At 38.5% G+C, this 25,439-nt stretch overlaps 1 protein-coding gene and 1 long non-coding RNA gene across 5 annotated transcripts in view; one reads left to right on the forward strand and one right to left on the reverse strand.

The window, feature by feature from the left end:
- Nucleotides 1-16,009, forward strand: part of LOC133824447 (serine carboxypeptidase-like 7) — a 29,083-nt gene extending 13,074 nt beyond the window's left edge. For 2 of the 4 annotated variants that reach the window (XM_062257331.1, XM_062257332.1), the window contains 4 exons: nt 14,399-14,523; nt 14,819-14,932; nt 15,505-15,550; nt 15,725-16,009. In XM_062257331.1, coding sequence (XP_062113315.1) covers nt 14,399-14,523; nt 14,819-14,932; nt 15,505-15,550; nt 15,725-15,808 — 369 coding nt within the window. In that variant the 3' untranslated portion in view covers nt 15,809-16,009. Of the gene's footprint in view, nt 1-1,694; nt 3,107-14,398; nt 14,524-14,818; nt 14,933-15,504; nt 15,551-15,724 lie in introns of those variants that run through there. The other 2 variants (XR_009888530.1, XM_062257334.1) reach the window with 2 other exon arrangements.
- Nucleotides 16,010-18,665: 2,656 nt separating this feature from the next.
- LOC133824448 (uncharacterized) lies at nt 18,666-19,888 on the reverse strand. Its single transcript, XR_009888531.1, has 3 exons — nt 19,848-19,888; nt 19,053-19,301; nt 18,666-18,970 (listed from the first exon to the last, which is right to left on the reverse strand). It is a non-coding gene; the product is annotated as an uncharacterized LOC133824448 (long non-coding RNA).
- Nucleotides 19,889-25,439: the final 5,551 nt, after the last annotated feature.

Consider the following 25,439-nt stretch of genomic DNA (forward strand, 5'->3'; position numbering starts at 1 on the left):
AAGACGGTGGGGGTCGTTGCTGGCAATCCCTTACGAGCCAAAATCTCCGAGCCCAGAATCGCTGTTCGCCCGGAATCAACGTCAGATAAGAGAATACGAGCTTGCGCGCGAGCAAGAGGACATTCGAGCTCACTACCGCCGCCAGATTGACGAGGTCATAGAGGGGAAGAGGAGAGTTCTTCGGGAGTCCCTCTATCCAGAATCCAATTCAGGACTTAGGCCGATTCCCCTCGATCCTGCATTAAAGGTTACTATCGCATACCATCCAGGAGAGCTCAAATTTTCACTAATGGGGGAACCTTCCTCCTCGCAGCCGGGGAGGAAAATGTTCGAGGCCGAGCACTACTGGAGCTCGGTTACCACAACTAGCCAGATAACTGAAATCCTAGCTTTCCACGGCCTCAGCCTGTCAGGCTCCTTGAAATTTCGACCTCCGGTCGAGCATGAACGAAGCTGCTTCGCCCCTGGGGGCCGCGACGCCAGTGTGAAATACGCGGCCTGGAGCCAGGAACATATGAGGGCAGGAGCTATGTTGCCCTTGAAGTATTTTTTCAAGGACTTTACGGATTTCGTTGGGTTGGCCCCGTTCCAACTCAACACCAACTCTTACAGGGTACTGTCTGCCCTGAGGTCCTTATACCACGAGATGGGGTGGAAAGGACCTTCACCTCAAGAGATCTTGTATCTTTTTTGTCTGAAAAGTAACCCCTCCCGAGCTCGGGGAGGGGATGGCTTTTATTACCTCTCGAGCTATCCCAAGGAGAAGAAGGTCTTTGAAGATCTTCCCAATTATCCGCCCGATTTCAAAAGGGCCTTCTTCTGGACAGACGGTCTGTCCCCGTCTCGACGCTATTCGTTCAGGCGGATTCGTAAGTATTCTTGTTATCTTTATTTCTGTGCTCGTGACCTTAGCTCTTAGATCCGTACTTAGTAGAAATATGTTGTCTTTCAGCCAATTTTCAGCGTCTCACTCCTGACGATACAATGAAGGAGCATAGAGAGACCCTGCTCCAACTCCCCCGTGGCAGGAGATCTCTCCTATATCTTTTACACGAGGATAAGCTCCGAAAGTGCGGACTTTTGGAGGAGGGCCAGTCCACCTTTGACTGGTCCAATATAAAATATGAACACTGGGAGCAGGTGCCCCTGCCCACAGGCGCCCTTCCTCCGAGGAGAGAAACGAGGCCACCTCTTCCAGTTCGCCTGAGGAGTCCGCGGTCGGGGAATGAGGCTAATGATGAAGCCTCGAGCTCGGATTCGGATGAAGGTAAAGTCCTCCCTACCTCGAGAATGTGGTCCCCCACCTTACTAAAACACAGGCCCAATAGGTTAGTCTCGTGCCCACAAGATAGATACCACTTCTACATATGGAGTTGGGTAGATGACTGTGTCCATAGGTTTGATAGTGGGCTCGGGAAATACGACACCATGTATACCACGGACGAGGTGTGGAATGGGATAGCCGTTCAGTATGGGACCAATGATTATAGGGACCTCTCGAGGTTATCACCTACATATAGGGAAGGCACTCCCCCCGCCTCCTCTGAAGACGGGGGAATTTCATGGTCCCCAAGCCCGAGCTCGGGGGAGAGTTCCAGTTAGGTTTCTTCTATCATCACTTTATACGTCTGTGACACTGAAACAACTTGTGTGCTTCTCTTTTATTAACTCGCTCTGTGTTGTGACTTGTGCAGGCAAGATGGACTCCGACCTCGACAACATCATCAACGGCGCCGGCGCCAAGAGGAGCAAGCGCCCCAGAGCGGGGGCGCAGATGACTGACCAGCCGGGCAAAGGCCCCAAGAGGTCCAAGAAAACACCTCCCCTCGCTCCGCCGGTTTCGAGCTCCATCGCTGCGGCAACTTCCCAGGCCGGTGCTTCCACAACGGCGCCATCCTCGCAGGTCGTCGCCTCGGGAGTGGCGCCGACTTCGCTTGTTGGTCCCTCCGCTATGGCTGAGTCCTAACCCCCCGTGGCGGTTCAGTCCTCCTTAGGTCCGACTTCTAGAAGGCCTTCTGCTTCTCGAGCACAGAAGCTATCAGTCTCCACCCACATGGATGCATATGTGGTTGATAATGCTGCTGGGTCCCATGGATCTACGCTGGTCTCGGATGTTATGTCCCGGATCGACCAGAGCTATGGCAGTCTCGAAGCTCCCCAATAGCAGTGCTTAAATGACACCCGAGACTGCACTTTTCTCTACGAGAAGAGTATCGAGCATACTGCCGCGGTGAGTATCCTTCTATAGTCCTTCCTTTTCTGCTTATAATCACACTGACCTGGAGCTAATGGTGGTTTTTTCCTTTTTTCAGGCTCTTGCCTTCACTGCCCAGCTCAACTATAAGCTGAACAATGAGGTCCACTCGAGCAAGTCTCATGCTCAGGAAGCGAAGGATCTCCAGCTCAAAGCATGCGATGATCTGAAGGCAGCGAATGCGAAGCTTGAGGCAGGAGCCAAGGAACGTGAAGACATGGCCACCGAGCTCGGGAAGCTGAAAGCTGAGCTCGAGGAACATAAGAGGGAGATCACCCAGCTTCAGGAGACCAACAAGAAGCTTGAAGAGGACAAGGCTGCCACCTTCGAGATCATGGAGGATGAAAAAACTCGCCTCCTTGCTGAATACAAAGAGAAGAAGGATCAAGCGATTGACTCTGCTATGTACCGAATGTGGGCCTACAATGAAGATCTGGACACCAGCTTCTTAGGTCCTCACGAGGCGCCGCTTCTTGAAAGGTGGAACGCTCGGCTCGAGAAGGAAGAGGCTGAGCAGCTCGAGAAGGAGAAGGCTGAGCAGCTCGAGAAGGAAAAGGCTGCTCGGGACGCCGTTTCGGAGGGAGCCCAAGAGGATAGCCATGCTATTCGTCCTGAGGAATCCGGTGCTGCAGATGCTGAGAAGGCCAAGGAGACTCCTCTTTCTTAGATCTGATCTCGGGGAAACCATCTATTGGGGCTGCGTCCCCTTATTTCTGTAATTATTTTAATTTATGCCCTCGGGGCTGATACAATTTCTTTAAATATTACTCATATATGCTTTACATTTCTTGGCTCGAAATATTTGGCACATTTTATATTGATGAATCAATTATGTTTATTTAGTCATACAAACATATTATGGATTTAGGTTCGAAGCTCAATGCATTCATGCACAGTTTGTTCAAATTATCCGCTTCCGACCTCGTTATTTTTCAAGGTCGGGTATTACTTTAACCATGAACCCAAAAGTACTTATATGGTATGTAATGTGAATGATTTGGTTATATCTTTTTTGTTTAGTCACTTTTCCTCATCCTCAGTTTTTGCTCCGAGGTTAAGAGTTCGAAACTATTTTCTTTAAGATATTCCAGCCTCGATTTCGAAATAGGTTTAGGTTCCTACTTACCATCGATTAGTTTTTATCTTTTGGCTGGTTTGTTCCAAACCTTTTAAGTTTGCACATCTGGTTAACTCCAAACGTTTTCGGTTTTTGATAATTCGGTTATGTCCGAACTATCTCAGCTCGCGTGTTTGGTTATATCCAAATTCTTTATATATTTTTGATAATTCGGTTATGTCTGAACTATCTAAGCTCGCGTATTTGGTTATATCCAAATACTTTATATATTTTTGATAATTCGGTTATGTCCGAACGATCTCAGCTCGCGTGTTTGGTTATATCCAAATACTTTATATATTTTTGATAATTCGGTTATGTCCGAACTATCTAGGCTCGCGTATTTGGTTATATCCAAATACTTTATATATTTTTGATAATTCGGTTATGTCCGAACTATCTCAGCTCGCGTATTTGGTTATATCCAAATACTTTATATATTTTTGATAATTCGGTTATGTCCGAACTATCTAGGCTCGCGTATTTGGTTATATCCAAATACTTTATATATTTTTGATAATTCGATTATGTCCGAACTATCTCAGCTCGCGTATTTGGTTATATCCAAATACTTTATATATTTTTGATAATTCGGTTATGTCCGAACTATCTCAGCTCGTGTATTTGGTTATATCCAAATACTTTATATATTTTTGATAATTCGGTTATGTCCGAACTATCTCAGCTCGCGTATTTGGTTACATCCAAATACTTTATATGTTTTTGATAATTCGGTTATATCCGAACTATCTAGGCTCGCGTATTTGGTTACATCCAAATACTTTATATTTTTTTGTATATGTTATTTTATTTTTTAAGCTGATGGTATATGTACCAATGATGCCCCCTTAATATCCTATGAGTGTGACCATAGGTTATTAAATTAAGAGAGATTGCAAAAATGAAAAGAAATAACATATTTGAACGAAATTGAACTTTTATTTGATGACATTCAAAAACAAATAAGCTAATACAAATAGAAACTCATGGTTATAGGCAACACTTTTCCTATACTACTGATAGTAAGGTCTAAGGTGTTCGCCATTCCATGCTTGCAGTACTAGGCTCCTGTCCAATCTCGCAAGTTTGTACACACCAGGTCGGATGACTGACTCTATCTGGTATGGTCCTTCCCAGTTCGGCCCGAGCACTCCAGCTGCCGGATCTCGAGTTGCCAAGAATACGCGTCTTAACACTAGATCTCCCATTCCGAATTTTCGATCTCGAACCCTCTTGTTGAAGTATCTGGTAGTTCGTTGCTGGTAGGCAGCATTTCTCACCTGGGCCTCTTCTCTTTTTTCTTCAATCAAGTCTAAGGTTTCCCCGAGCTGAGTATGGTTTGAACTTTGGTTGTAAATCTGAGTTCGGATCGTTGGGATTTTGACTTCTATGGGCAACATTGCCTCGCAGCCGTATGCTAGAGAGAATGGGGTATGTCCTGTTGAGGTTCGAGCCGTGCTCCTGTATCCCCAAAGGACTTGGGGCAATTCTTTGGGCCACCGTCCTTTTGCTTCCTCCAACTTTTTCTTTAGTGAACTCTTGAGAGTTTTGTTCACAGCTTCGACCTGGCCATTCACTTGAGGGTGAGCCACTGATGAAAAACTCTTTATTATACCGTTCTTTTCACAAAAATTGGTGAATAGGTCGCAATCGAACTGGGTTCCGTTGTCGGATACAATCTTCCTTGGTACTCCGTATCGGCACACGATGCTTTTTACAACGAAATCAAAGATCTTCTTCGAGGTTATAGTTGCCAACGGTTTAGCCTCCGTCCATTTCGTGAAGTAATCCATGGCAACTACAGCATATTTCTGTAATGCCCCGGATTCCCTAATGTGGTTTAGCGGCTGGATTTGTAGGCCGGGAGGGCCATAATTGCTTAATTACGCCATTAAATGTGTTTATGCATGTTTATGAGAATTATATTATAATATAATGTTACTTGTATGCATATCGATGCTATGTGTTGAGACCACATTATGATGTGGGTTGGCTCGAGCTATTCGACATGAGACGATCGTAGATTATTGATTAGCGGTTTAGTCACAACGGGATTAAGCGTCGGGACTTGGGTTGAGTCTCGGGGTGGTTTTGATGATTAGAGCGTTATCGGGAGATAAAGGGTAACGGGATGAGAATTATTGGTGTTTGAGATTTTTGAGAATAGCGAGAATTGGAGAGCGTTAATTATGATTAACGAGTTAGGAGGAAAGTACCAAAAATGCCCTTAGGAGCCTTTAGAAAGTATTAAATGACCTAGGGGTAAAATGGACATTTCACCCCTAGGATAGATATAACCCTTGATAGCTGAGAAAAGTGATGGAAAAACAGAGTACACTTTAGAGTTCTCCCGTACCTTCTTCTCCTCACTGTTCTTTGTGGTTTTTGAACCAATTTTGAGGATTCAAGCTTAGGAAGCAAGCCTTGGGAGTTTGGGAGTGTGTTCCACCATTGAAGACCATCACAAGCCAAGCTTTGGGTAAGTTTCTAACCATGGTTTTCTCTAGTTTGCTTTGTTTTGGTTTGTTTTGCAGCTGAGATTACTAGGATGAATTCATGGTTTTTTTGGGGAGTTTTGGCTAGGGTTCCCATGCTTGTGATGTTTGGGGTGCGTTAGGGTGGTTTTTGGGTTTATTTGGCATCAAGAGTAGGCTTTGGAAGCTTGGAAATTGAGTTAGAATCGAAGGAGATGAAGAAGGTCGGTTCAGGGGTGTTTGGGCCTGGAGGTAGCGCTACAGCGCCCACCCTAGGGCGCTATAGCGCTCCTCAGGAGGCTTTCTGGCGCTTGGGAGGTTCTGTGTAGAGCGCTGTGGCGCTAGGGGTTGAGCGCTATAGCGCTACCCTGTTCCTTCTAAGTCCCGTTTTGAGTGTTTTTAAGGGTTTTTGACTTAGGGTTTCAATCCTTAAGGCCCGGGATCGAATCTACTCACCGTGTGGGCATGTTTCGGGGTCCCGAGGGTGGTGCTTAGGTTAAGACCCTATTATTGTGGATTCTCATTAATGGAGGTTATAATTGGTTGTGATTAGGTAACCGCTAAGGAACTAAAAGGTCGATCGTTCTCAGGGGTCATCTTTATCATATTTCTCGCTCGAACTTGAGGTAAGAAAACAGTGTATGAATACAGTTGCACCTTGTACAGGTATATGACATGCATGGTTTGATATTGAGGCGTGTTGGTTGATATATATGAACGTGGATTTCATATTAAATGCTAATGAATGCTGATTACCTGTTTAAGACACTGACTAGTCAGGGACCGACTCTAAAGTCGATGATCACGCATTGAATGGCCCTATGGCATTAATGCGGGACCGACCCTAAGGTCGAAGAACTTATAAGCGCTTGCCTGGTCTACGACCAGATGTCTATAGCCAAAGTATACGACCCCGGTGACCGTTAGTCACGCGGCTAAGGGACGTTGTCCATAGTTACGACTCCAGAGTCGTGAGGAAGGTTATGTTGGTGACTAATCACCATACACCTATCCTGATCAATTTATGAGAGGATCACTTATCAGTTAAGCCCTGGTGACCCTATCGTCACATGGCTAGAGGGAGCGTTGCTCGTTATTGTGACTGTTGGCTATTGTCACCTATTTGTTGGGCTGATAGTCCTGGACGATTACTATGATCGTTGTTGACATTATATCATGTTTTATTTGTGTTTTCTTGCTGGGCCTTGGCTCATGGGTGCTTTGTGGTGCAGGTAAAGGAAAGGAAAAGCTTGGCCAGCCTTGAGCGGAGAGCTTGGGCGATGTGATGTACATACAGGGCCGCTTGACCGCCACGGTCAAGGAGTTCTCAGAGGGACTAGGGGTTTACCCTATTTTTGCCGCTTAGGCCGGCGGGGATTGTAAATTTGGAACTGTAGCGACTCTTTTGTATTACGAACTACTTGTAAATATTTTGAAAGGCTCAGGAGCAGTTTGTTTACTTAATAAAATGCACCCTTTCCTTTTTGCTGGTTTTTCACCTTAACCTGATATTAACACTTATATCACGTTTTTAACCAAAGGACTCGGGTAGCGGGTCAAATTTCCGGTTCACCGTTCACCGTAACTGTTCTGGGGTAACCAGGGCGTTACAATTTCACTCCGCCTTTGCCAGTCGGGAGAGAGCCTATGAGGTCGATGCCCCATACCGCGAAAGGCCATGGGGATGTCAACATGGTCATCTCGGATGGTGGGGCTCGAGGTATCGTGGCGAATCTCTGGCATTTGTTGCACTTCTTCACATACTCGAAAGAATCTGTTTTAATGGTTGGCCAGAAATATCCCTGGCGTATGATCTTTTTGGATAGGCTATGCCCCCCGGTGTGATCTCCGCAGAACCCTTCATGAATTTCTTCAATGATTTTCTTAGCTTCGAGAGGGGTTACACACCTGAGTAACGGCATGGAATATCCCCTTCGGTATAGCCTTCCATCCAAGATTGTGTAACGGGGAAGTTGATACATCAACTTTCGAGCTTGGTTCCGATCTTTTGGAAGAACTCCATTTTCGAGATAATCAACTATGGGGGTCATCCAGGTCGGCTCTGTTTCGATCATACACACATCTTCCTCTTCTGGCTCGTTAATGCTAGGTGTTGATAGGTGTTCTACGGGCACAACATTCAGCTCTTCGTTTTCGGTGGACGTGGCGAGCCGAGCTAAAGCATCTGCATTCGAGTTCTACTCGCGGGGAACCTGTTCGATTGTATAGAATTTGAAACACTCTAACGCGGATTTTGCCTTCTCCAAATAAGCTGCCATTCTCGTGCCGCGAGCCTGATATTCACCCAAGATTTGATTAACCACGAGCTGGGAGTCACTGTAGCAATGTATAGCTTTAGCTTTGAGCTCCTTAGCTATACGAAGTCCCGCGAGTAAAGCCTCGTATTCGACCTCATTATTCGATGCTTTAAAGCCAAATCTTAGGGCAGAATGAAATCTGCTTCCTGCGGGGGTAACCAAAATGACCCCTGCCCCTGCTCCATTTTCATTTGACGAGCCGTCGACGTAAAGTTTCCACAGCTCGTGGGCCGTGGTTATTACCTCGTCGTCGGCTATACCCGTACATTCCACTATAAAGTCCGCCAATGCCTGTGCCTTAATGGTCGTTCTTGGGTGGTAGGTGATCTCGAATTGTCCGAGCTCAACAGCCCATTTAAGGAGTCGACCTGAAGCCTCTGGTTTAGATAGGACTTGTCTAAGTGGTTGATCAGTCAGCACATGGATGGGATGTGCCTGAAAGTAAGGGCGGAGCTTACGGGATGAATGAATCAGGCTGAGTGCGAGTTTCTCCATCAGTGGATATCTTGACTCTGCCCCCAGTAATCTTTTACTGATGTAGTAAACGGGTCTTTGCACCCTTTCTTCTTCTCGGACGACCACTGCACTTATCGCGTGTTCGGTAGTTGAAAGGTATAGGTACAGTATTTCCCCCGTTTCAGGTTTTGACAGGATGGGTGGTTCCGCAAGGTGCTTTTTGAGCTCCTGAAAGGCCATCTCGCATTCCTCTGTCCATTCAAACTTCTTACCTCCTCTCAGCAAGTTAAAAAATGGAAGACCACGATCTGTAGACTTCGAGATGAATCTGCTTAGGGCCGCCATCCTGCCAGTCAGACTTTGGACATCCTTGTGCCTTCGAGGTGAGGGCATATCAATTAGGGCCTTGATCTTGTCGGGGTTAGCCTCGATTCCACGGGAGTTCACAATAAAACCCAGGAATTTTCCTGAAGATACCCCAAAAGTGCACTTCTGAGGATTTAGCTTCATGTTATACTTCCTGAGCACGCCGAAGCACTCTTCGAGGTCATCAACATGGTTCTTGTTGAGTTGTGACTTTACAAGCATGTCATCAACATAAACCTCCATGTTGTTCCCTATTTGTTCTGAAAACATCATGTTTACGAGCCGCTGGTATGTGGCTCCAGCATTCTTGAGCCTGAATGGCATGACATTATAGCAATATAGCCCTTTATCTGCGATGAAGCTCGTGTGTTCTTGGTCGGGGGCATGCATGGGAATCTGGTTATATCTAGAATAGGCATCCATGAACGATATCAGGCCATGCCCCGCCGTGGCATCCACGAGCTGGTCAATCCTTGGTAACGGAAAACAGTCTTTTGAGCAAGCTTTGTTGAGATCTGAGTAGTCAATACGGGTTCTCCACGTCCCATTGGGCTTTGGGACCAACACCGGATTGGCTACCCAGTCAGGGTAAAAGGCGTCCCTAATGAAATGGTTTGCCTTTAACCTGTTAACCTCCTCCTTCAGTGCTTTCTTTCTGTTTTCGTCCAGCTGTCTTTGCTTTTGTTGCTTTGGGGGAAAGCTTTTGTCTATGTTTAGAGCATGGCTTGCTGCATTCGGGCTTATTCCTACCATGTCTGAGTGCGACCACGCGAAGACATCCTGGTTTTTCTTCAGAAAATAGATTAATTGCTATTTGGCCTCATCTTGGAGGTGTTTCCCGACCTTCACCTTCTTCGAGGGATCAGCTTCCTCGAGCTGAACCTCTTCGAGCTCCTCTAAAGGTTCGAGGTCAGCTTTCTCCTCAATTCTCGAATCGATCTCTTCGTCAATTTCTAAAACTGTTCCGTCTTTATTTTGTATGATAACGAGTGCTTGAGCGTTCGTTTGTTTCTTTCCCCTCAAGGAGATGCTATAGCATTCTCTCCCTGCCAACTGGTCTCCTTTTAATGTCCCGACTCTGCTGGGGGTCGGGAACTTAAGGGCTAGATGCCGTACTGATGAAACTGCCCCCAGCCCGACCAGGGCGGGTCTCCCGAGCAGCACATTGTAGGCGGATGGTAAATCTACTACCACGAACTCCATTATCTTGGTCACCGAGATTGGATAGTCTCCCAAGGTCACGGGGAGCTCAATGGATCCCATACAGGCAGTTCTTTCTCCTGAAAAGCCGTACAAAGTAGTTGCACACGCTTTCAGGTCGCGAAGGGAGAGTCCCATCTTCTCTATGGTTGCTTTGTAAAGGATGTTGACTGAGCTCCCATTATCTATGAGAACTCGGTGAACCCTTTTATTGGCTAACTGAAGAGTAATGACCAACGGATCATGATGAGGGAACTGAACATGAGAGGCGTCATCCTCGGTGAATGTTATTGGCTGTGTTTCAATCCTCTGGCTTTTTGGTGCCCTAGGTTTGGGTTCATAAGGAGACCCGTCCCCTGTCTTCAACTCGTTAACATACCTCTTTTGGGCATTTCTGCCCCCTCCTGCGAGGTGAGGCCCTCCCGAGATGGTTATTACATCCTCTCCATCAATCGGCGGGGGCCTGTCCTCTTCCCGAGATCGGGAGTTATTATTTTGTGTGGTCGGAGGCACGGCTACTCTCTGGCTCGCGGCCGCCTGACCAGTACTCTGGTTTTTGACATAATGCCGGAAGTAACCTCTCGAGATCAAACCTTCGATCTCGTCCTTCAGTTGTCGACATTCATCGGTTGTATGTCCGGTGTCTCTGTGGAACCGACAATATTTACTGGAATCCTTCTTGGATTTTTGATTTCTCATCGGGTCAGGGCGCCCAAAGGGGACCTGGTTCTCATTAGCCAAGTATATGTTCTCTCGAGACTCATTGAGCTCGGTGTATACCTTATACACGGAGAAATACCTCTCCCCTTTCTTTTTCTTTCCTCCCTCAGCTTCGGGATTACTTCCTTCGTTCTTTTATCTCTTGGAGGGGTTCTCCGAGGCAGGCTTTGGTGCCGCTGGATCCGCCGAGGTTGAGGCAGAGTTGATGTTTATCGTTGTAGTTTCGGACTGGGAGGTCGCTTTGAGTGTCGACCTCGCTTCCTCCACATTGACAAACCTCTGCGCTCGTCTGTTAAACTCGGTTATCAACCTTACCGGTTTCCCTTGCATGTCTTCCCAAAGGGTACTTCCCGGTAATACGCCAGCTCGGATAGCCATGAGGTGTCCACTATCATCCACATCCCGAGCTCGGGCTACTTCTAGATTAAATCTTGTTAAATAACTCTTCAATGTTTCGCCCGGTTGCTGCCGGACGTTAGTTAAGGTGGATGCTTCTGGTCTGACCCCTACCATCGCTCTGAACTGCTTCTTAAAGTCTTTGGACAACTGCTCCCATGAGGTTATTGAGTGTCTCTTATACTTTTCGAACCAACTTTTGGCAAGTCCTGCCAATGATGTTGGAAACAACATGCACCTGAGCTCGTAACCCACATTACTGGCTCTCATGATAGTGTTGAACGTGCTCAGGTGACTACACGGGTCGGTCTTTCCTTCAAACGTAGGGACGTGAGGAATCTGAAACCCTTGAGGAAATTGAGTGTCAAATATATGGGGAGCAAACGGCTCGAGCTCCTCATCAGAGTCCTCATATCGACCATTTCCTCGTTCATTCTTTAAAAGCCTAAAGGCTCTTTTGAGCTGATCGATTCTTTCTTGGACTGGGTCAGTAGGAGGTACTGTCTGGAATTGACTGTCATTGATAGTGATTCCAGGCTCGCGTCTTCGCAAAGGATCTCTACGCTTATTCAAGCGATCCCTTAGGTCCGTATTTGTTTGATCTCCATTCCCCCGACTCTGATTCAGATGATTTCGCAGGTCGGGACGATTCTTGCGACTTCCAGTATTCTTACGACCTCGGTCGTGTTTACTGACGGACCTGGTCTCTCCGGACTCATCACTGGTGAAACTTATTGCTCGGTTATTTCGCGATGGATTCTTTTCACGTCGCCTCGTCTCCGCAATGCGAGACCGAGACGTCTGACTTCTCTCAGATGGAGCGCCTCTCCGCTCCTGGAAAGTCTCTCTGTTTCCTTGTCTTTCCCCCGCACGCCCTTGATCCTGATCTCGAACAGGTTGAGTGTTTCTGTGTGGAGGCGAAGGATATCTTATGGGTGACAGAGGGAACCGTATAGGCGACGGTGGCTGCCACCCTTGTCACGGTCTAGAGGGTCCAGAATTTGCCCGAGATGGGTCAGTCGCATTCGGTGTACTCCCAGGTACCTGAGTCCGAGCCTCTGCAGGGGTTCGGTTATTCTCAGCTCTTGCAGGCACTTCTACAGGCGGGTTAGCCGGGGCCCGAGCTCGAGTACTCCTCTGGGGCCTAGGCGGAGCGGATGGCTCCGCTGGTGCCGGAGGTTGAGTTGGCCTCCTTGTGGCAGCATCCTTTCGTGGATGCCCGCGGGGCCTCCGGGGAGGAACATGTACGTCCCTTGGAGGAGGAACTTGGTTTTCGCGCGGAGGCGGGGGTTGAGCCACCTGCGCCTCTGCGGCTATCCTTGTCAACTCCTCATTCCGTTTGTTGGCTTCTGCCAACAACTGCTTCAGTTGCCGGTTTTCAAGTTCCACAATAGGAACGTACCGCTCAGGATTGTAGTACATATCCTCATCTCTTGGTGGAGGAGGTGGTCCCCGGGAATCAGAGGACCCATTTCTCTCTTCAACATCTGGGTTCTCCATTGGTTGTTTTCCAGGACGTCTTGGGTAATTTTCCTCAGGGGTGTTCTAATTGTTTGTGGCCATGATTTTCTCAGGGATGAATGCTTAAGGCTCTCAATGAAAGCACCAAACTGTTGACGCCGTTTTTCGTCAAACAGTGAAAGAAGAGCACTTAAACAATAACTGATAATGGACAATTGAAATAAAACAATACAGACACACGATTTTTACGTGGTTCAGCAGTTAAATCTGCCTAGTCCACGAGTCTCTGTTATTAGTACTCAAGATTATCTCTAGGAATTCTTCAGGAATGAATTCTCCAGAGTTTTCTCTCAAAGATCAGAATTTCGGTCCTTTACAATGGTGCATGGCCTCTCTATTTATAGAGAAGGTTGCAGAATACTATCCCACATATTTTGGGTAGTTACTCTTTTTGTATAAATAAAATAAATGGCTTTAAATGCCTGTAATCAGATATAAAAGGAAACGTCCCCTGAAGACCAGGAGACGTATAACTGACCAAATAATATCCCACGATTCTAGGGGATTTACAATAATAAATGAGGATTACATCTCGTATTTATAACACTTGTAGATATTCAAGGTGGTTATCGCGTATCTCTAAGGCTTTAGCTTCCCAGGTTTCCCGTCATCTATCGAGCTAGAAACATCTCCCGAGGCCACATGGCTTTCGAGATCGTATGTGCGTCGAGCTCGGGACCTCTGATCCAAGGTCATCCCTGGAGATGAATGCTTCCCCGGAGCCATCTTTCGAGATCATAAATATTTCGAGGTCACCATACTCGAGGTCTTCTATGTCCTGCAGGCTCGACATACAATCCTGGAGCATGTTTCCAACCTTGTGAGTCCACTTACTTGCGAATTCCAACTTTCAAGGTCATATTTTACATAGCTCGAAATCTGGGTGTAACAAATATATAATCATAATTATTTACTAATTATATTAATATGAATTCAAATATTATAAATAATTATAATTATAATAATATTTAATACAATTAAGACTAGATATTTAATATTTATATTAGTATAAATTTAAATATTATGATAATATATAATCTTAATTTTTATTAAAAAAATTATCATGTATGCTTAAAAATGTTATATTATTATATATAATAATATTATATTATTTAAAATTTATATGATAATGATACAAATTTATTAAATATAATTAAAAAATTCTATAAATAAAACTAAGTAAACAACGCGCATTGCACGTTGCTTGTTTCTAGCCAAGTAGCCTTGAGTGAGAGATTAATACTTGGTCTTAGCGAAACATGTGTTGCAACTTTGTAATTTTTAATGAGATACATGTTGATCACGTGAGTGACATGTGCTGGAAATGAATTTCAACAAGCACCAATTAGTTTTAAGTTGGATTCTCAATCTTACTTTAAAAGTTTTCTATATGGTGTCAAAGTTAGGTTTTCTCATTTCTTCATCCTTCATGATGAAGTGAACTTTTTTGTACATGTTGAATATTTTGAATTGTGCCAAACCAATTAGGGTGATGTGCATACCCATAAATTTTTCTTAATTATTAATTATTTATTTTTAAATAAAGGTAGTGATGTGACGAGATAATTTTATGCAGGGTAGTATACATGAATGGCTGCGATGCAATCACGACCTAGGAGATCAATATAAAGTAGACATTGTAAGCAGCTTTCAGTATCATGTAAACCTTAGTGCTAAAGGCTACAGATCTTTAATATACAGGTGAATCTAATTTATTAGGTCATTTCTTTCATAATATGTGGAATGAGTAATGATATGTGCACCAAAATATTACACCAACTGATGTAAAAACAGTCGGTCCCGCGTGATATAGATTTGATTGGTCAAATGAAACTATCACGTCATCTTATGTATACATAATTTTTTGTGCATAATTTTGGTGCACATATCATTACTCTTTGTAGAATACTATAGGTTATAGTAATAACCTATATAAATGTATAAATTTTGTTTGGATAATTTCTTAATCTGTTTTTTGTTCTAATGTCTTTATAAGTGGTGATCATGACATGACTGTTCCGTTCTTGGCAACTCAAGCATGGATAAAGTCTTTAAATTACTCCATTGTAGATGAGTGGAGGTCATGGATTGTTGAAGACCAAGTTGCAGGGTAAATATGCACATCACAAATTGCTTGGAGGGAAATCCTAAAGGAACATTATTTTTAAAATAATAAAAAAAAAAGATATAGGTGTTGTTCGGTAACATTTAAAAGAATGATTTTTTATTTAATCAATTAAAAATTTGACAATTAAACACAAAAAAAGTGTTTGGTAACTCTATTTTTAATTATTATTTTAAAAAAAATTTATTAAATTTTAAAAATAGAATTTTTTCACTTTCAATTTTTTTTAAACCGTTTTCGACTTTTCGTTTCTTTTTTTTCTTCTCTTCTTCAAATCAACACATCATTTTATATTGTTAAACAAAAAATAAAAATAAAAATTATCAAATGCATTTATTATTTTTTGTTTTTAAAAACAAAAAACAAAAATAGTTACCAAACATATTTTTATTTTTTAAAAATAAAGAAACAAAAATAAAAATAATATCCCCATTTTTGTGTTTAAAAATTTCAAAAATAAAAATTTTACCTAACACAACCATAGTAATAAAGGTTTAATATTCAACACTCACATTTTCATAAGTTTAGATTATAATTTATTTGTTTTGGACTTTCAGGTTCACTAGGAGTTACTCCAATCAAATGACATTTGCAACTGTTAAGGCAAGGCTGAATGTTTATTTTTAAGAACATAATATATTTGTATAAATTTTGCAAGATTAAATTATCTATAATCAAATTCTTAATGATTTTTTTTATAAAAAAAATCATTTAATTTTGTTCAATGTTTAACCAAATAATCATTAATTTGATAATTATATTATTACATGAATGCAGGGAGCAGGACACACAGCTCCCCAGTACAAGCAAAAGGAATGTTTTGCTATGTTTCAAAGGTGGATCAATGGTAAGCCTTTGTAATGAATTTAGCTTGATATTATGTTTTATTTATTTCAAAAAATTCCTTCTAAAAAAGCAACTATAAAAAGAATAAAGGAGAGATTTATATATAGTCTATATATAAGTTTGTAAAATTATTTATATTATCTACTACACAATTATGGCCAACACATTGAAAATGCGTGTAGTTTTTCTTATATGTGTTTATACATTTTTGGATCTTGTGTATTGTCTCATTATCTGTTTGGATCCTGTGTTTTGACAAATTCATTTTTGGACCCTGTGTTTTGTAAAATTGTTCAAATAGACCATTTAACACAATTTTGATGAAGAAAAAATTGAATATAACAATACAGTTGTTAGGCACAATGATTTTGTTTTGTTTTAAATTATTAGTTTGGTGAATTATTTGTAATTTTAGTTTAGAAGACTTTAACCAAAATCCAGTTTAAGGTTCTATTTGACCTATTTTACAAAACACGGGATTCAAAAAGTCATTTGTCAAAACACAGTCCAAAAAAATATAAACTCTTCTTATATTGAATTGACACTATTAATTAGTTCATCTTATATATAATTGGTTTTTCAAATGGTAGACCAAGATATACCAAACATCCACCAAGTTACATATAATAGCAAATGAATTTACCTTTCTTACCCAAAAACCAAGTTACTACTTGTTCTCATTTTCTTCACTATCTTGTACTTTAGAAAAACAAAAGCACAAACGAGTACCAACCCAATACATGCTTGCACCATAATTACATTATAAATCTAAAAAATGACCCTTGATGTTGTGTGAAAGTAAGTAAATGTCCATGTTTTTAATTTTGTAGTAAAATAGCCTAATCATCTATTTAATATCACATATTACCAAATACACCATTTAACAAATTACTATTTTATTCTAAATATTTTAATATTATGGTATATGTATATTAGTTTTGTTTAATTAGTTTTTATTTTAAAGTTATTTTGATTTTTTTTTCGTTTTTTATGGGTTGTTGAATGATATACCATACCACAAAATATATATACTGAGTTGAAAAATAATATATCATCAAAACTTACAAAATTATTACTCAAAAATGTATATACTATGCTAACAAAGTTATATACTACCATTAAAATGTATATACCATGATACAAAATTATATACTACCACTATATATAATAAAATAGAAATTAAATATCACAAAAAAAAAAAATTATATACCATACCACAAAAAACATATACACTAATTGAAAAATAATATACCAACAACCTTTAAAAAACTTAAAAAATCAATATAACTTTAAAATAAAAACTAATTAAACAAAACTAATATACATATACCACTATATTAAAGTCATACAATCCTAAATAAATAAATAAATTATAAAAAAGGGCAATTTAGATAATCAACAATGTAAAATGGTCATTTATCTACAATTTAAAAAATGAGGACATTAACTTCTTGATGGGTTTATTTTGGGCAATTTCCTATAATTTCTCAAAAAATTACAATATTCACTAGGCCCCAAATAAAAAAGGCCTCAAGTTTTAGAAAATATCACTTTTTATTAAAAAATTCTCAAATTTGTAAAAATACCATTTTACTTATAACTATTACAAAAGTATCATTTTTCATAAAATTTACACCATAAGAACAACTTAAAATGGAGTTCCAAAAAGGTGATGCATTGTTATATATAACACATTTTAACAAAATTATCACTCCAATGATGTTCTAAAAGGTGTGATAAATTTAGCACATGCTAAAAGTTGTGTCAAATTTGGCACAAGATATAGCATGTGCCAAATTTGGCACAATAATTAATGTCACTTTCTTATTTATCATATTGTCACCAATTAATTAATTAACAATTTGTAACTGATTTACTCTTGTAAATCAACCTTCCATTCGCTCATTTCAATCCACGCGTGCCAGAGTTTAATTGGCTCAATCTTCTTTGAAAGAGTTGCGTTCTTTCAAAAGTTAAAGTGTTTGGTTGGTTGTTAGTCTTAGCTTTCAAAAGTTAAAGTGTTTGGCTGGTTGTTAGCCTTAGGAAAACTAAACCTTCATGAAAAATATGCAAAAGAGGAGACATTATCGAGTGTAATTTGAAAACGAAGTACTTTGAAGGACTCTCCTTTCTAGATCTCGGTAGAGATTGGGATTGTTTCCTGAGGTATTCTGAGTTCTAGGTCCTTGTTTGCGGTTTAGTTCTTGGATGGTTTTTGCTGTTTCATGTTTAGCTTCGTGTTTTTTGTATCCACAGTGTTCCTCCATCATAAGTGATGGCTCTTAATAATTGTAGGATAAGATTACTGAACATGTGATCTTTGTCTCTTTTTAAAAAGAAAAATCAAAATTAATAATTCTCTCTCTAAATCTTTAGGCTCTTCCCAGAGAAATTCCTGCAAAACCAAGTTCCCATTTTAAATTGGAACAGTAGCTTAGCAATTATTTGTGAAAAATAAAAAATGCAGTGATTAGTCAATAGTCTACAAACTAATTAAAAGAAGACTTCTGTAGTGATTTTTATTATGTGATTTGGATATAAATCAAATGTTATAAAAAGCTGGAAAGTATTAAAATTCCTCTCTACAATTCTTTGTTGAGTTTTGTATAACAAAAAACTCTTCACAGAAACCTTACTTCCCAAATCCCCTTTACAACCAATACACTCATTGATCTTAACTCATAAATTAACATTTTATTTATAAAATAGAGTACATGAGAATTTGTTAAAACATAAAACTTAACTCCATTAAACCAGTAGAATAAGTACTAATTATACATTATAGAATGTTTACAATCTTTTCTTTTTCACCCTTTTTTTCCTATGCCTTTCAACATACACCATAAAACATTTTCATTTTATTTTAAGAAGAGACGAAGGTCATCTGTCCATGAGCGACCTCCTCCCAAATTTATTGAAAACCCTCACTTATGGCGGAGGAAAACCGTAGTAACAATCAGGACACTTGGAAATTATAGAAAGATATAGAAAAAATCTCAACATCAAAATAATAAGAAAGAACTAGACATTACTAAATACATACAAAATAAAATGAAAGACCAATCTAAACAAGCCTAGATTTACGAAAACCAAAACAACTAAATTACAATCTAACACGAACATTGCTTGTTTCATGTTATGGAAGCTACCTTTTTCCGGCCTTTCCAAAATATCTCCCTGCGTTAGAGAGACATTGGCATAAGTTGAAAGTGAAAAGCAAGATTTGGTAGAATGTGTCAACCAAGATTGTAAAATTTACCTTAATCATCAATGATCATTAGAGGATACCCTCAGCCTGAAGTAGTAGTTCATTGTTATATCCCATGCCTTCCAAGGAGCAAGTTCCACCACTTTGCAGATTGAATATTGTCCTAGTGTTGTAGCTTTTCCCAGAGTTCCTTCAATCTCTCGAATTCATAACATAAATCACCGCCTGATCTAGTTATGAATTGCACTGCAAAGGCTGGAAGATTGGTCACTTGTAGTATTGTCCCATGTATAGATTCAACTAGCACAAATTTCATCATTGATCAGTAAGTAGGCAAGAGTATATAATCTTTAATTTGTAAATTTCATTGCAAACAAGTACTTCTCTACAAGTATTGTCTGTAGAAGCTTTGCCCTTTGAACTTGTGCTTTTGTAAACATTCTCAAATATACATCTCTATGTAAATAAACATGTCTATAAACACTAATCGTTTTACTTAGTATCAGATGGGGTTTTTATAGCAGCAAGAATTTCCATGTGAAGCATGTTCTGAACAGTAAAAAGAAATCTGAACCTTATTGGATTAATTCTCATAATGATATTTGGTCATTCTGAACTTATGTGACTTTCATTTATTGCAGCTCTAATACTTGTTTTGCTCAAGCAATCTGCAAACAAGAAAAGTTGCCTAGTTTGTACTATATTGCTTGATTAAATTCCAATGGCTAACAAATTTGTTAGAGGATATGTAAAGCTATACTAATAAGTACACTTATCTATATCATTAGTAAAAGAAAAATACACAAAAAAACATGTAAGATTCAAGCAGTGTGATTGTAAACACACCTGATGAATTGGGGGTGCATCAACTTGTGCTAATTAGGACACAATTAGCTACATCATAATCTGAATCGTACCAAGGGACTCGTCAAGAGCTTCCTTAAAAATGTTTCCTCCCACAGCCATTTGCAATTCAAATCTAGCTATTTCATTAGAAAAGTAGCATTCTAAACAATCTATGCACAAATTACCCCACTCTCAGATTCTGAGTACACATAAGGCCTGTCAAAACAAAATACACAAACTGAGCTTCACTATATACACCTTTCTTCTTTGAACTAAACATAAAAAAGAAGGCCAGTTCTTAAGTCCCTCACCGGACTTAGTCCAACAAGTGGGATCCAAAAAAAATTGCCAAGTGTCAAGCTATTGAATTATTTGAGGTTTTTATTATTACATGATTTTACTTGATGATCCGGTGATGTAAACCGGTTGTAAAAAAAAATTGAATCATGGTCTGAAAAGTATGGGCAAAATAGTAATTTGCAGGTATAAAAAGTCTACAGTGGAGGGCAATAAGGTAAAATTAGTATTGTGTTCAAACATATTTACGAAATTGGGAAAGTAATGTTTAAGAGTCACTTAGTAATTTTTAAAGGAATAGTCAGGAATAATGTTGCATGTAAAAGTAATGAATTTCCAGTAACTTATCTGCATATAAGTAACATTTTGATGTCAGTAAGTCATATTAAATAGAGTGGTTAGTAATAACATAATAGCTTAAAGTAAAAAAACCGAAAGTAATTATTGTTTGTTTTTTTGTGAGTAACAAATGAATTGTCTAGTGAATATCTCAGTTTTGTTTGACTTGTTTAATGGTTAGAAGAATGAATTACCATTGATTATGTAGTTTTAGGTTGTATAGTTAATTTAGAATGAATTTTGGCCATTATATGGTATTTGGTATGTAAGACTTTCCCTTTGCATAAATTATTTTATAATCTCCTGATGTGTAACACAATTAGAGTATAATAATAATAATACCACTAAATGTACCATATTTAAGTTATAATATTTATATGGTTGCTCGATTAGGAGTCACTACTTCGTTAAAAAAAGTGTGATTAAAATATTTCTATCATAAATGGAGAATAAAAATTTAATCTCATACAATATAAAAAGATGATTAATTGATGAATCATTCATACTATACTTTTGTAAGTTCATTTGACATGTACGGTGAAGTACATAGGTTTAAATTGCAAACCACATTGGGGGCTTAGTTGACGAGGAAATTAATAATTTGTTATTGATTGCATGGAAGATGGGGTCAAGTAATTGGGATGTGTCGATTGTACGAATACGTCTTATAGTAGAACATCCCTAATCACGGTTGTGTAATCTAAGCTTTGAACTTACAAAATTATAGTAGGATCCAATTACTTTTCCAATTGTCAAGTTTTGAACAATTTTGGTGTTTTTCTTTTTTAAACTTTATAGTTGATGAACTGGCTATGTAAATCGGATCAAAGAGTTGTGCTGACATGACTATGAAAAGTAAGGACAATAAAGTAATTTGCAGTCAAAAAATTGTACAATCGAGGGCAATAAGATAAAATATGTATTGTGTTTGAACTTATTTATGATATTGGGTAAGTAAAATTGTACAAGTGGATGGGACTAACACTCTTTAGTAAGCACAAATCTAGATCAATACAAAGTTATATAATTTGAATAAGAAGTTTGTTTTAACTGCTTATGAACATATTTAAGTTTTCTTGCTGAGTTTTGGCTCACGGGTGCTTTGTGGTGTAGGTAAAGGGAAAAGAAAGTTGGACCATCCTTGAGTTGGAGAGCTTAGGTGACAATCTGTACATATGCGGCTGCTCGAACACCACGGTCGAGGGTTTTAAAGAGTAAGTAGGGTCAAACCCTATTTTGCTGCTTAGGTCAGCTAGTTGTAACTTTTCCATTGTAATTAACTTTTTAAAATGTATTTTGGGATCCCATGTATGATGTAAACATTTTAATGAAACGATGGTACCTTTGACCAAAAATTTTAATCCTAAACCGCTAATTACATTTAGTTATACAGTTATGGCCAAATGTCTCGTTTAGCGAGTTTATCACTATTTAAAATACACATATATGGTCTTGATTTTGAACAACAAAACTTATATTTGATTAATTTTTTTATATATATAGTTGATTAATTAGTAAAAAAAGATTAGATTAACAAAAAAGAAAAACTCCAAAACCCGATTCCATTAAAAATAAACTGATCTATTTTATATAAGAGTTATATATTTATAGACATGGTAATAATATCACTATATATAAGTACTAATTAACATCATGTTGCAACAACAAGATGACATACTAATGTGACAAAAATACATACATTTGACATTTTATATAATGAAAGTTGATAAATTACATGTTATAGTTTTATCACATACTACCTTTGAACGACATTAATTAAGCATATTCAAAATAGAATATGCCAACAAATAAACATGGCCTGTGGTACAAAATACCCACCAACAAAATTCTATAAAAAATTTAAAATTGGAAATGAAGGAAACCTGCTTGGACAATAGCAAAAGTGGCAGTGCTTTGTTGAGCTTTAATCTTCACTGCACTAACAACTGGAAGAGGATTATATTATTGGTGCTTGGATATCTCTATGTTACACAAGACAACATATATTCCAATTATGTTGTGGATGTCTCTATTTTCTACAAAATTCAGGCAAACCTCTCCGGGACTAAAGGACGAACGATTTGCAATTATAGGCACAAAATAGCTATTGAGCAATTGATAGCAAATAGTCTGTAGTAGTGGGAAATGTCCATTTGTCAGAAAAATAGAGCATGAGAGAATACAAGGTTGAATCATGACTGGTTTTAAATAAATAAATAAACACTCTTTGCTGCTTCCATTGGGTATCAAATTTACATATTACAACTGAATGTAAGAGAGACACAAGAGTATTTAAATTATTTTCTTTTAGTTCCATTGAATTCCACGTTATTAGAGTAAATAAATCAGCATTACAATTAAATAGTAGAGTAATTTTTTAATTTATCATAGAACATATGCATATATCTAAATATATATATACTAATATACACACATATCAACCGAGAGAGAAGAAAATTAAAGGAATCCTATTATTATGGAGAGTCATACCTACAAATTTATATATATATATAATATATAGATATACAAAATTAGAAGAATTGCTTGGTGATGATAACTTGAATATGAGTTATACAAAATTATGACAATATCATTTTGGGAGTATTATACATTATACACATAGTGGGCTCTGAATTAGATAACAGAAATCCATTTTTGAGTTACACATTGCATAAACTTAATCATTACTAGATATGCAAAAGTATTTCCAAATATTAATGAAGAAGGAGAAGCTATTGGAATTATCACATTACATACAGTAAGCATTACTAGATGTCAAATGACCAAAAAGAAAAGAACACTACCATCCCAAGTACAAAGAAAAAGAAGTGCAGACTCTTCTCAAACACATCGAGTCTCTTTCTACTAACTAATAAACAACACATCACTGAAACAAATAACTTTTGCTAATAAATACTAGCCCATAAAATGCAAATCAAATAATTGTTTACATAGAAGTACAATTAAACAAGTCATCCACCAGTAAAGATTGTAAGCTTCAACTAGGCAAGACAGTGACCTTTAATAATAAAACATATTAAACTATCATGACCAGAGATGGGGATAAAATGGCAAAGAAGAAGTGCAACATTTATATTTTGATATAACAATTTCTTCAGTGATGGATGTTGGAAAATTGATCAAGCAGACAAATTTTGTTTTTGTAAGCCCTTCTTTTGCTACTAATAGTTAATTGTGACCAATAATAATTTTTTTTTCTTCCTAAAAAGATAAATTATTTAAGACTTTGAAGGGACTAAATGGTTGTTAGATCCCTCTAGAAAAAATGTGTATGTATACATATGCTCTACAACCTTCAAAAGTCATATGCAATCTATATCAGAGGATTTAATACTTTTTTTTTTGTAGTCAAAACATCAAATTTCCTTAAATCAGAGAAGAGCCCATATGGTAAAATGAAATAAAAACACAAATATACCCATTTCACTCACTTAAATCAATCCATGAAAGAGTAAAAAAAAAACCTATTTCAATTAGTTCAAATTCAAAAATCAAACACAAGCAATGAACGAAACAACCTTAACAAACTCATCTAGCTAATCGAAATCAACTAACATCTTACTTCGTATCGAACTTCCTAGGCAAGACAGCAGTGGAGAGAATCCTCGGCAAGTGATCGAACTCTAGTCGCCCAACACTGAGAAAGCCAAAACAAAGGGAGAAAAGACTCTCTGAAGAGTAGATGACTGTCTTCCGGAACCCAACCACCCAAGCTCCATCCTTACCAAGTTTTCCATGGCTTCCGAGATCGTTGTTGTAGCCGTACCCAGATTTGGGATGTGAGGCTTCAAGGGAAGGAGAGGAGAAATATTCCAAAATAAAAATAAACTAACCAGTTGCAGGTTGCTTTTTACATATTGGGGATGAAATGGTATTTTAACAAATTTTATAAAATATAGATATCCAATGAATCAGATTGTATATTAGATAATCTAACGACCCACATCTTATGAGGGACTTAATCCTTCAAAATGAAGTGAGGGTTTAAAGAATTACCCAAAAAAGAAATCACATAAAAAATATAACAAAAAAAAAAAAAATCCCATTTCAAATTATCATTTGTCCTAATGTACTAAGTAGGATATCTCTAGTAATTTTTATCCTTTAAATATTCAATCTAATTACACATGATTACTATTAGGTACATAAGGCCCAATAATATTTGCACACTATATGCTTTTTTTTTTGTGTAATAATGAAAGCCATTGAAACTATAAATTATAAGCTATATTATGTATGGCACATTTTATAATCCACAACAACAACAATTAACAAATCTGGACATCTAATGATTCTGTTATTTAGCAACCTGGGGATAACTCTGTTAAAACCACCACAGATATTTTTTAAAAGACAAAAGACTTCAAAACTTTCAATAACTTATTATTGAGATATCTTACAAGTATTTCAAGAAAATGTTTTTAAGACCCTCATGTTAGAAAATTTTATAAATTAGATTCAAATTCAAGCAGTGTGATTTAACAGTGTGAAGTGTGAACCCAAACCGTAAGTTGTAATTCAACACACCTGATGAATTTGAGAGTACATAAAACTTGTGGAAACTGGGCATTAGGTAGCTCATGCACACCATTGGCTCCGGAGCTATCTACAATTCAAATTTGATGATCTTGATATTTCAGAAAAATAGGATTCCATAAAAAATAATAAAAAAGCCTGTGAAAACAAAGTGAGCAATGAATAAGAATATCAACCATAACAAATCATACACAGAAAGATCATTTTGCATAAAATTGGATTGAGTTCATATTATAGTGCCTGATATCTAATTCTTTTAAGAATTCTGTTTCTACATTTATTGTACGAGGTGATTGTGTGATTGAGATAATGGTGGTTAGTTAGAAAAAACAAATCCATCGACAAGAAAAATGTCCACTTGAGCTGAAACTAAGCTAGGCTTTAGCGAATAGATATTGA

The sequence above is a fragment of the Humulus lupulus genome, chromosome 3 (assembly GCF_963169125.1).
Source record: "Humulus lupulus chromosome 3, drHumLupu1.1, whole genome shotgun sequence".
Lineage (NCBI taxonomy): Eukaryota > Viridiplantae > Streptophyta > Magnoliopsida > Rosales > Cannabaceae > Humulus > Humulus lupulus.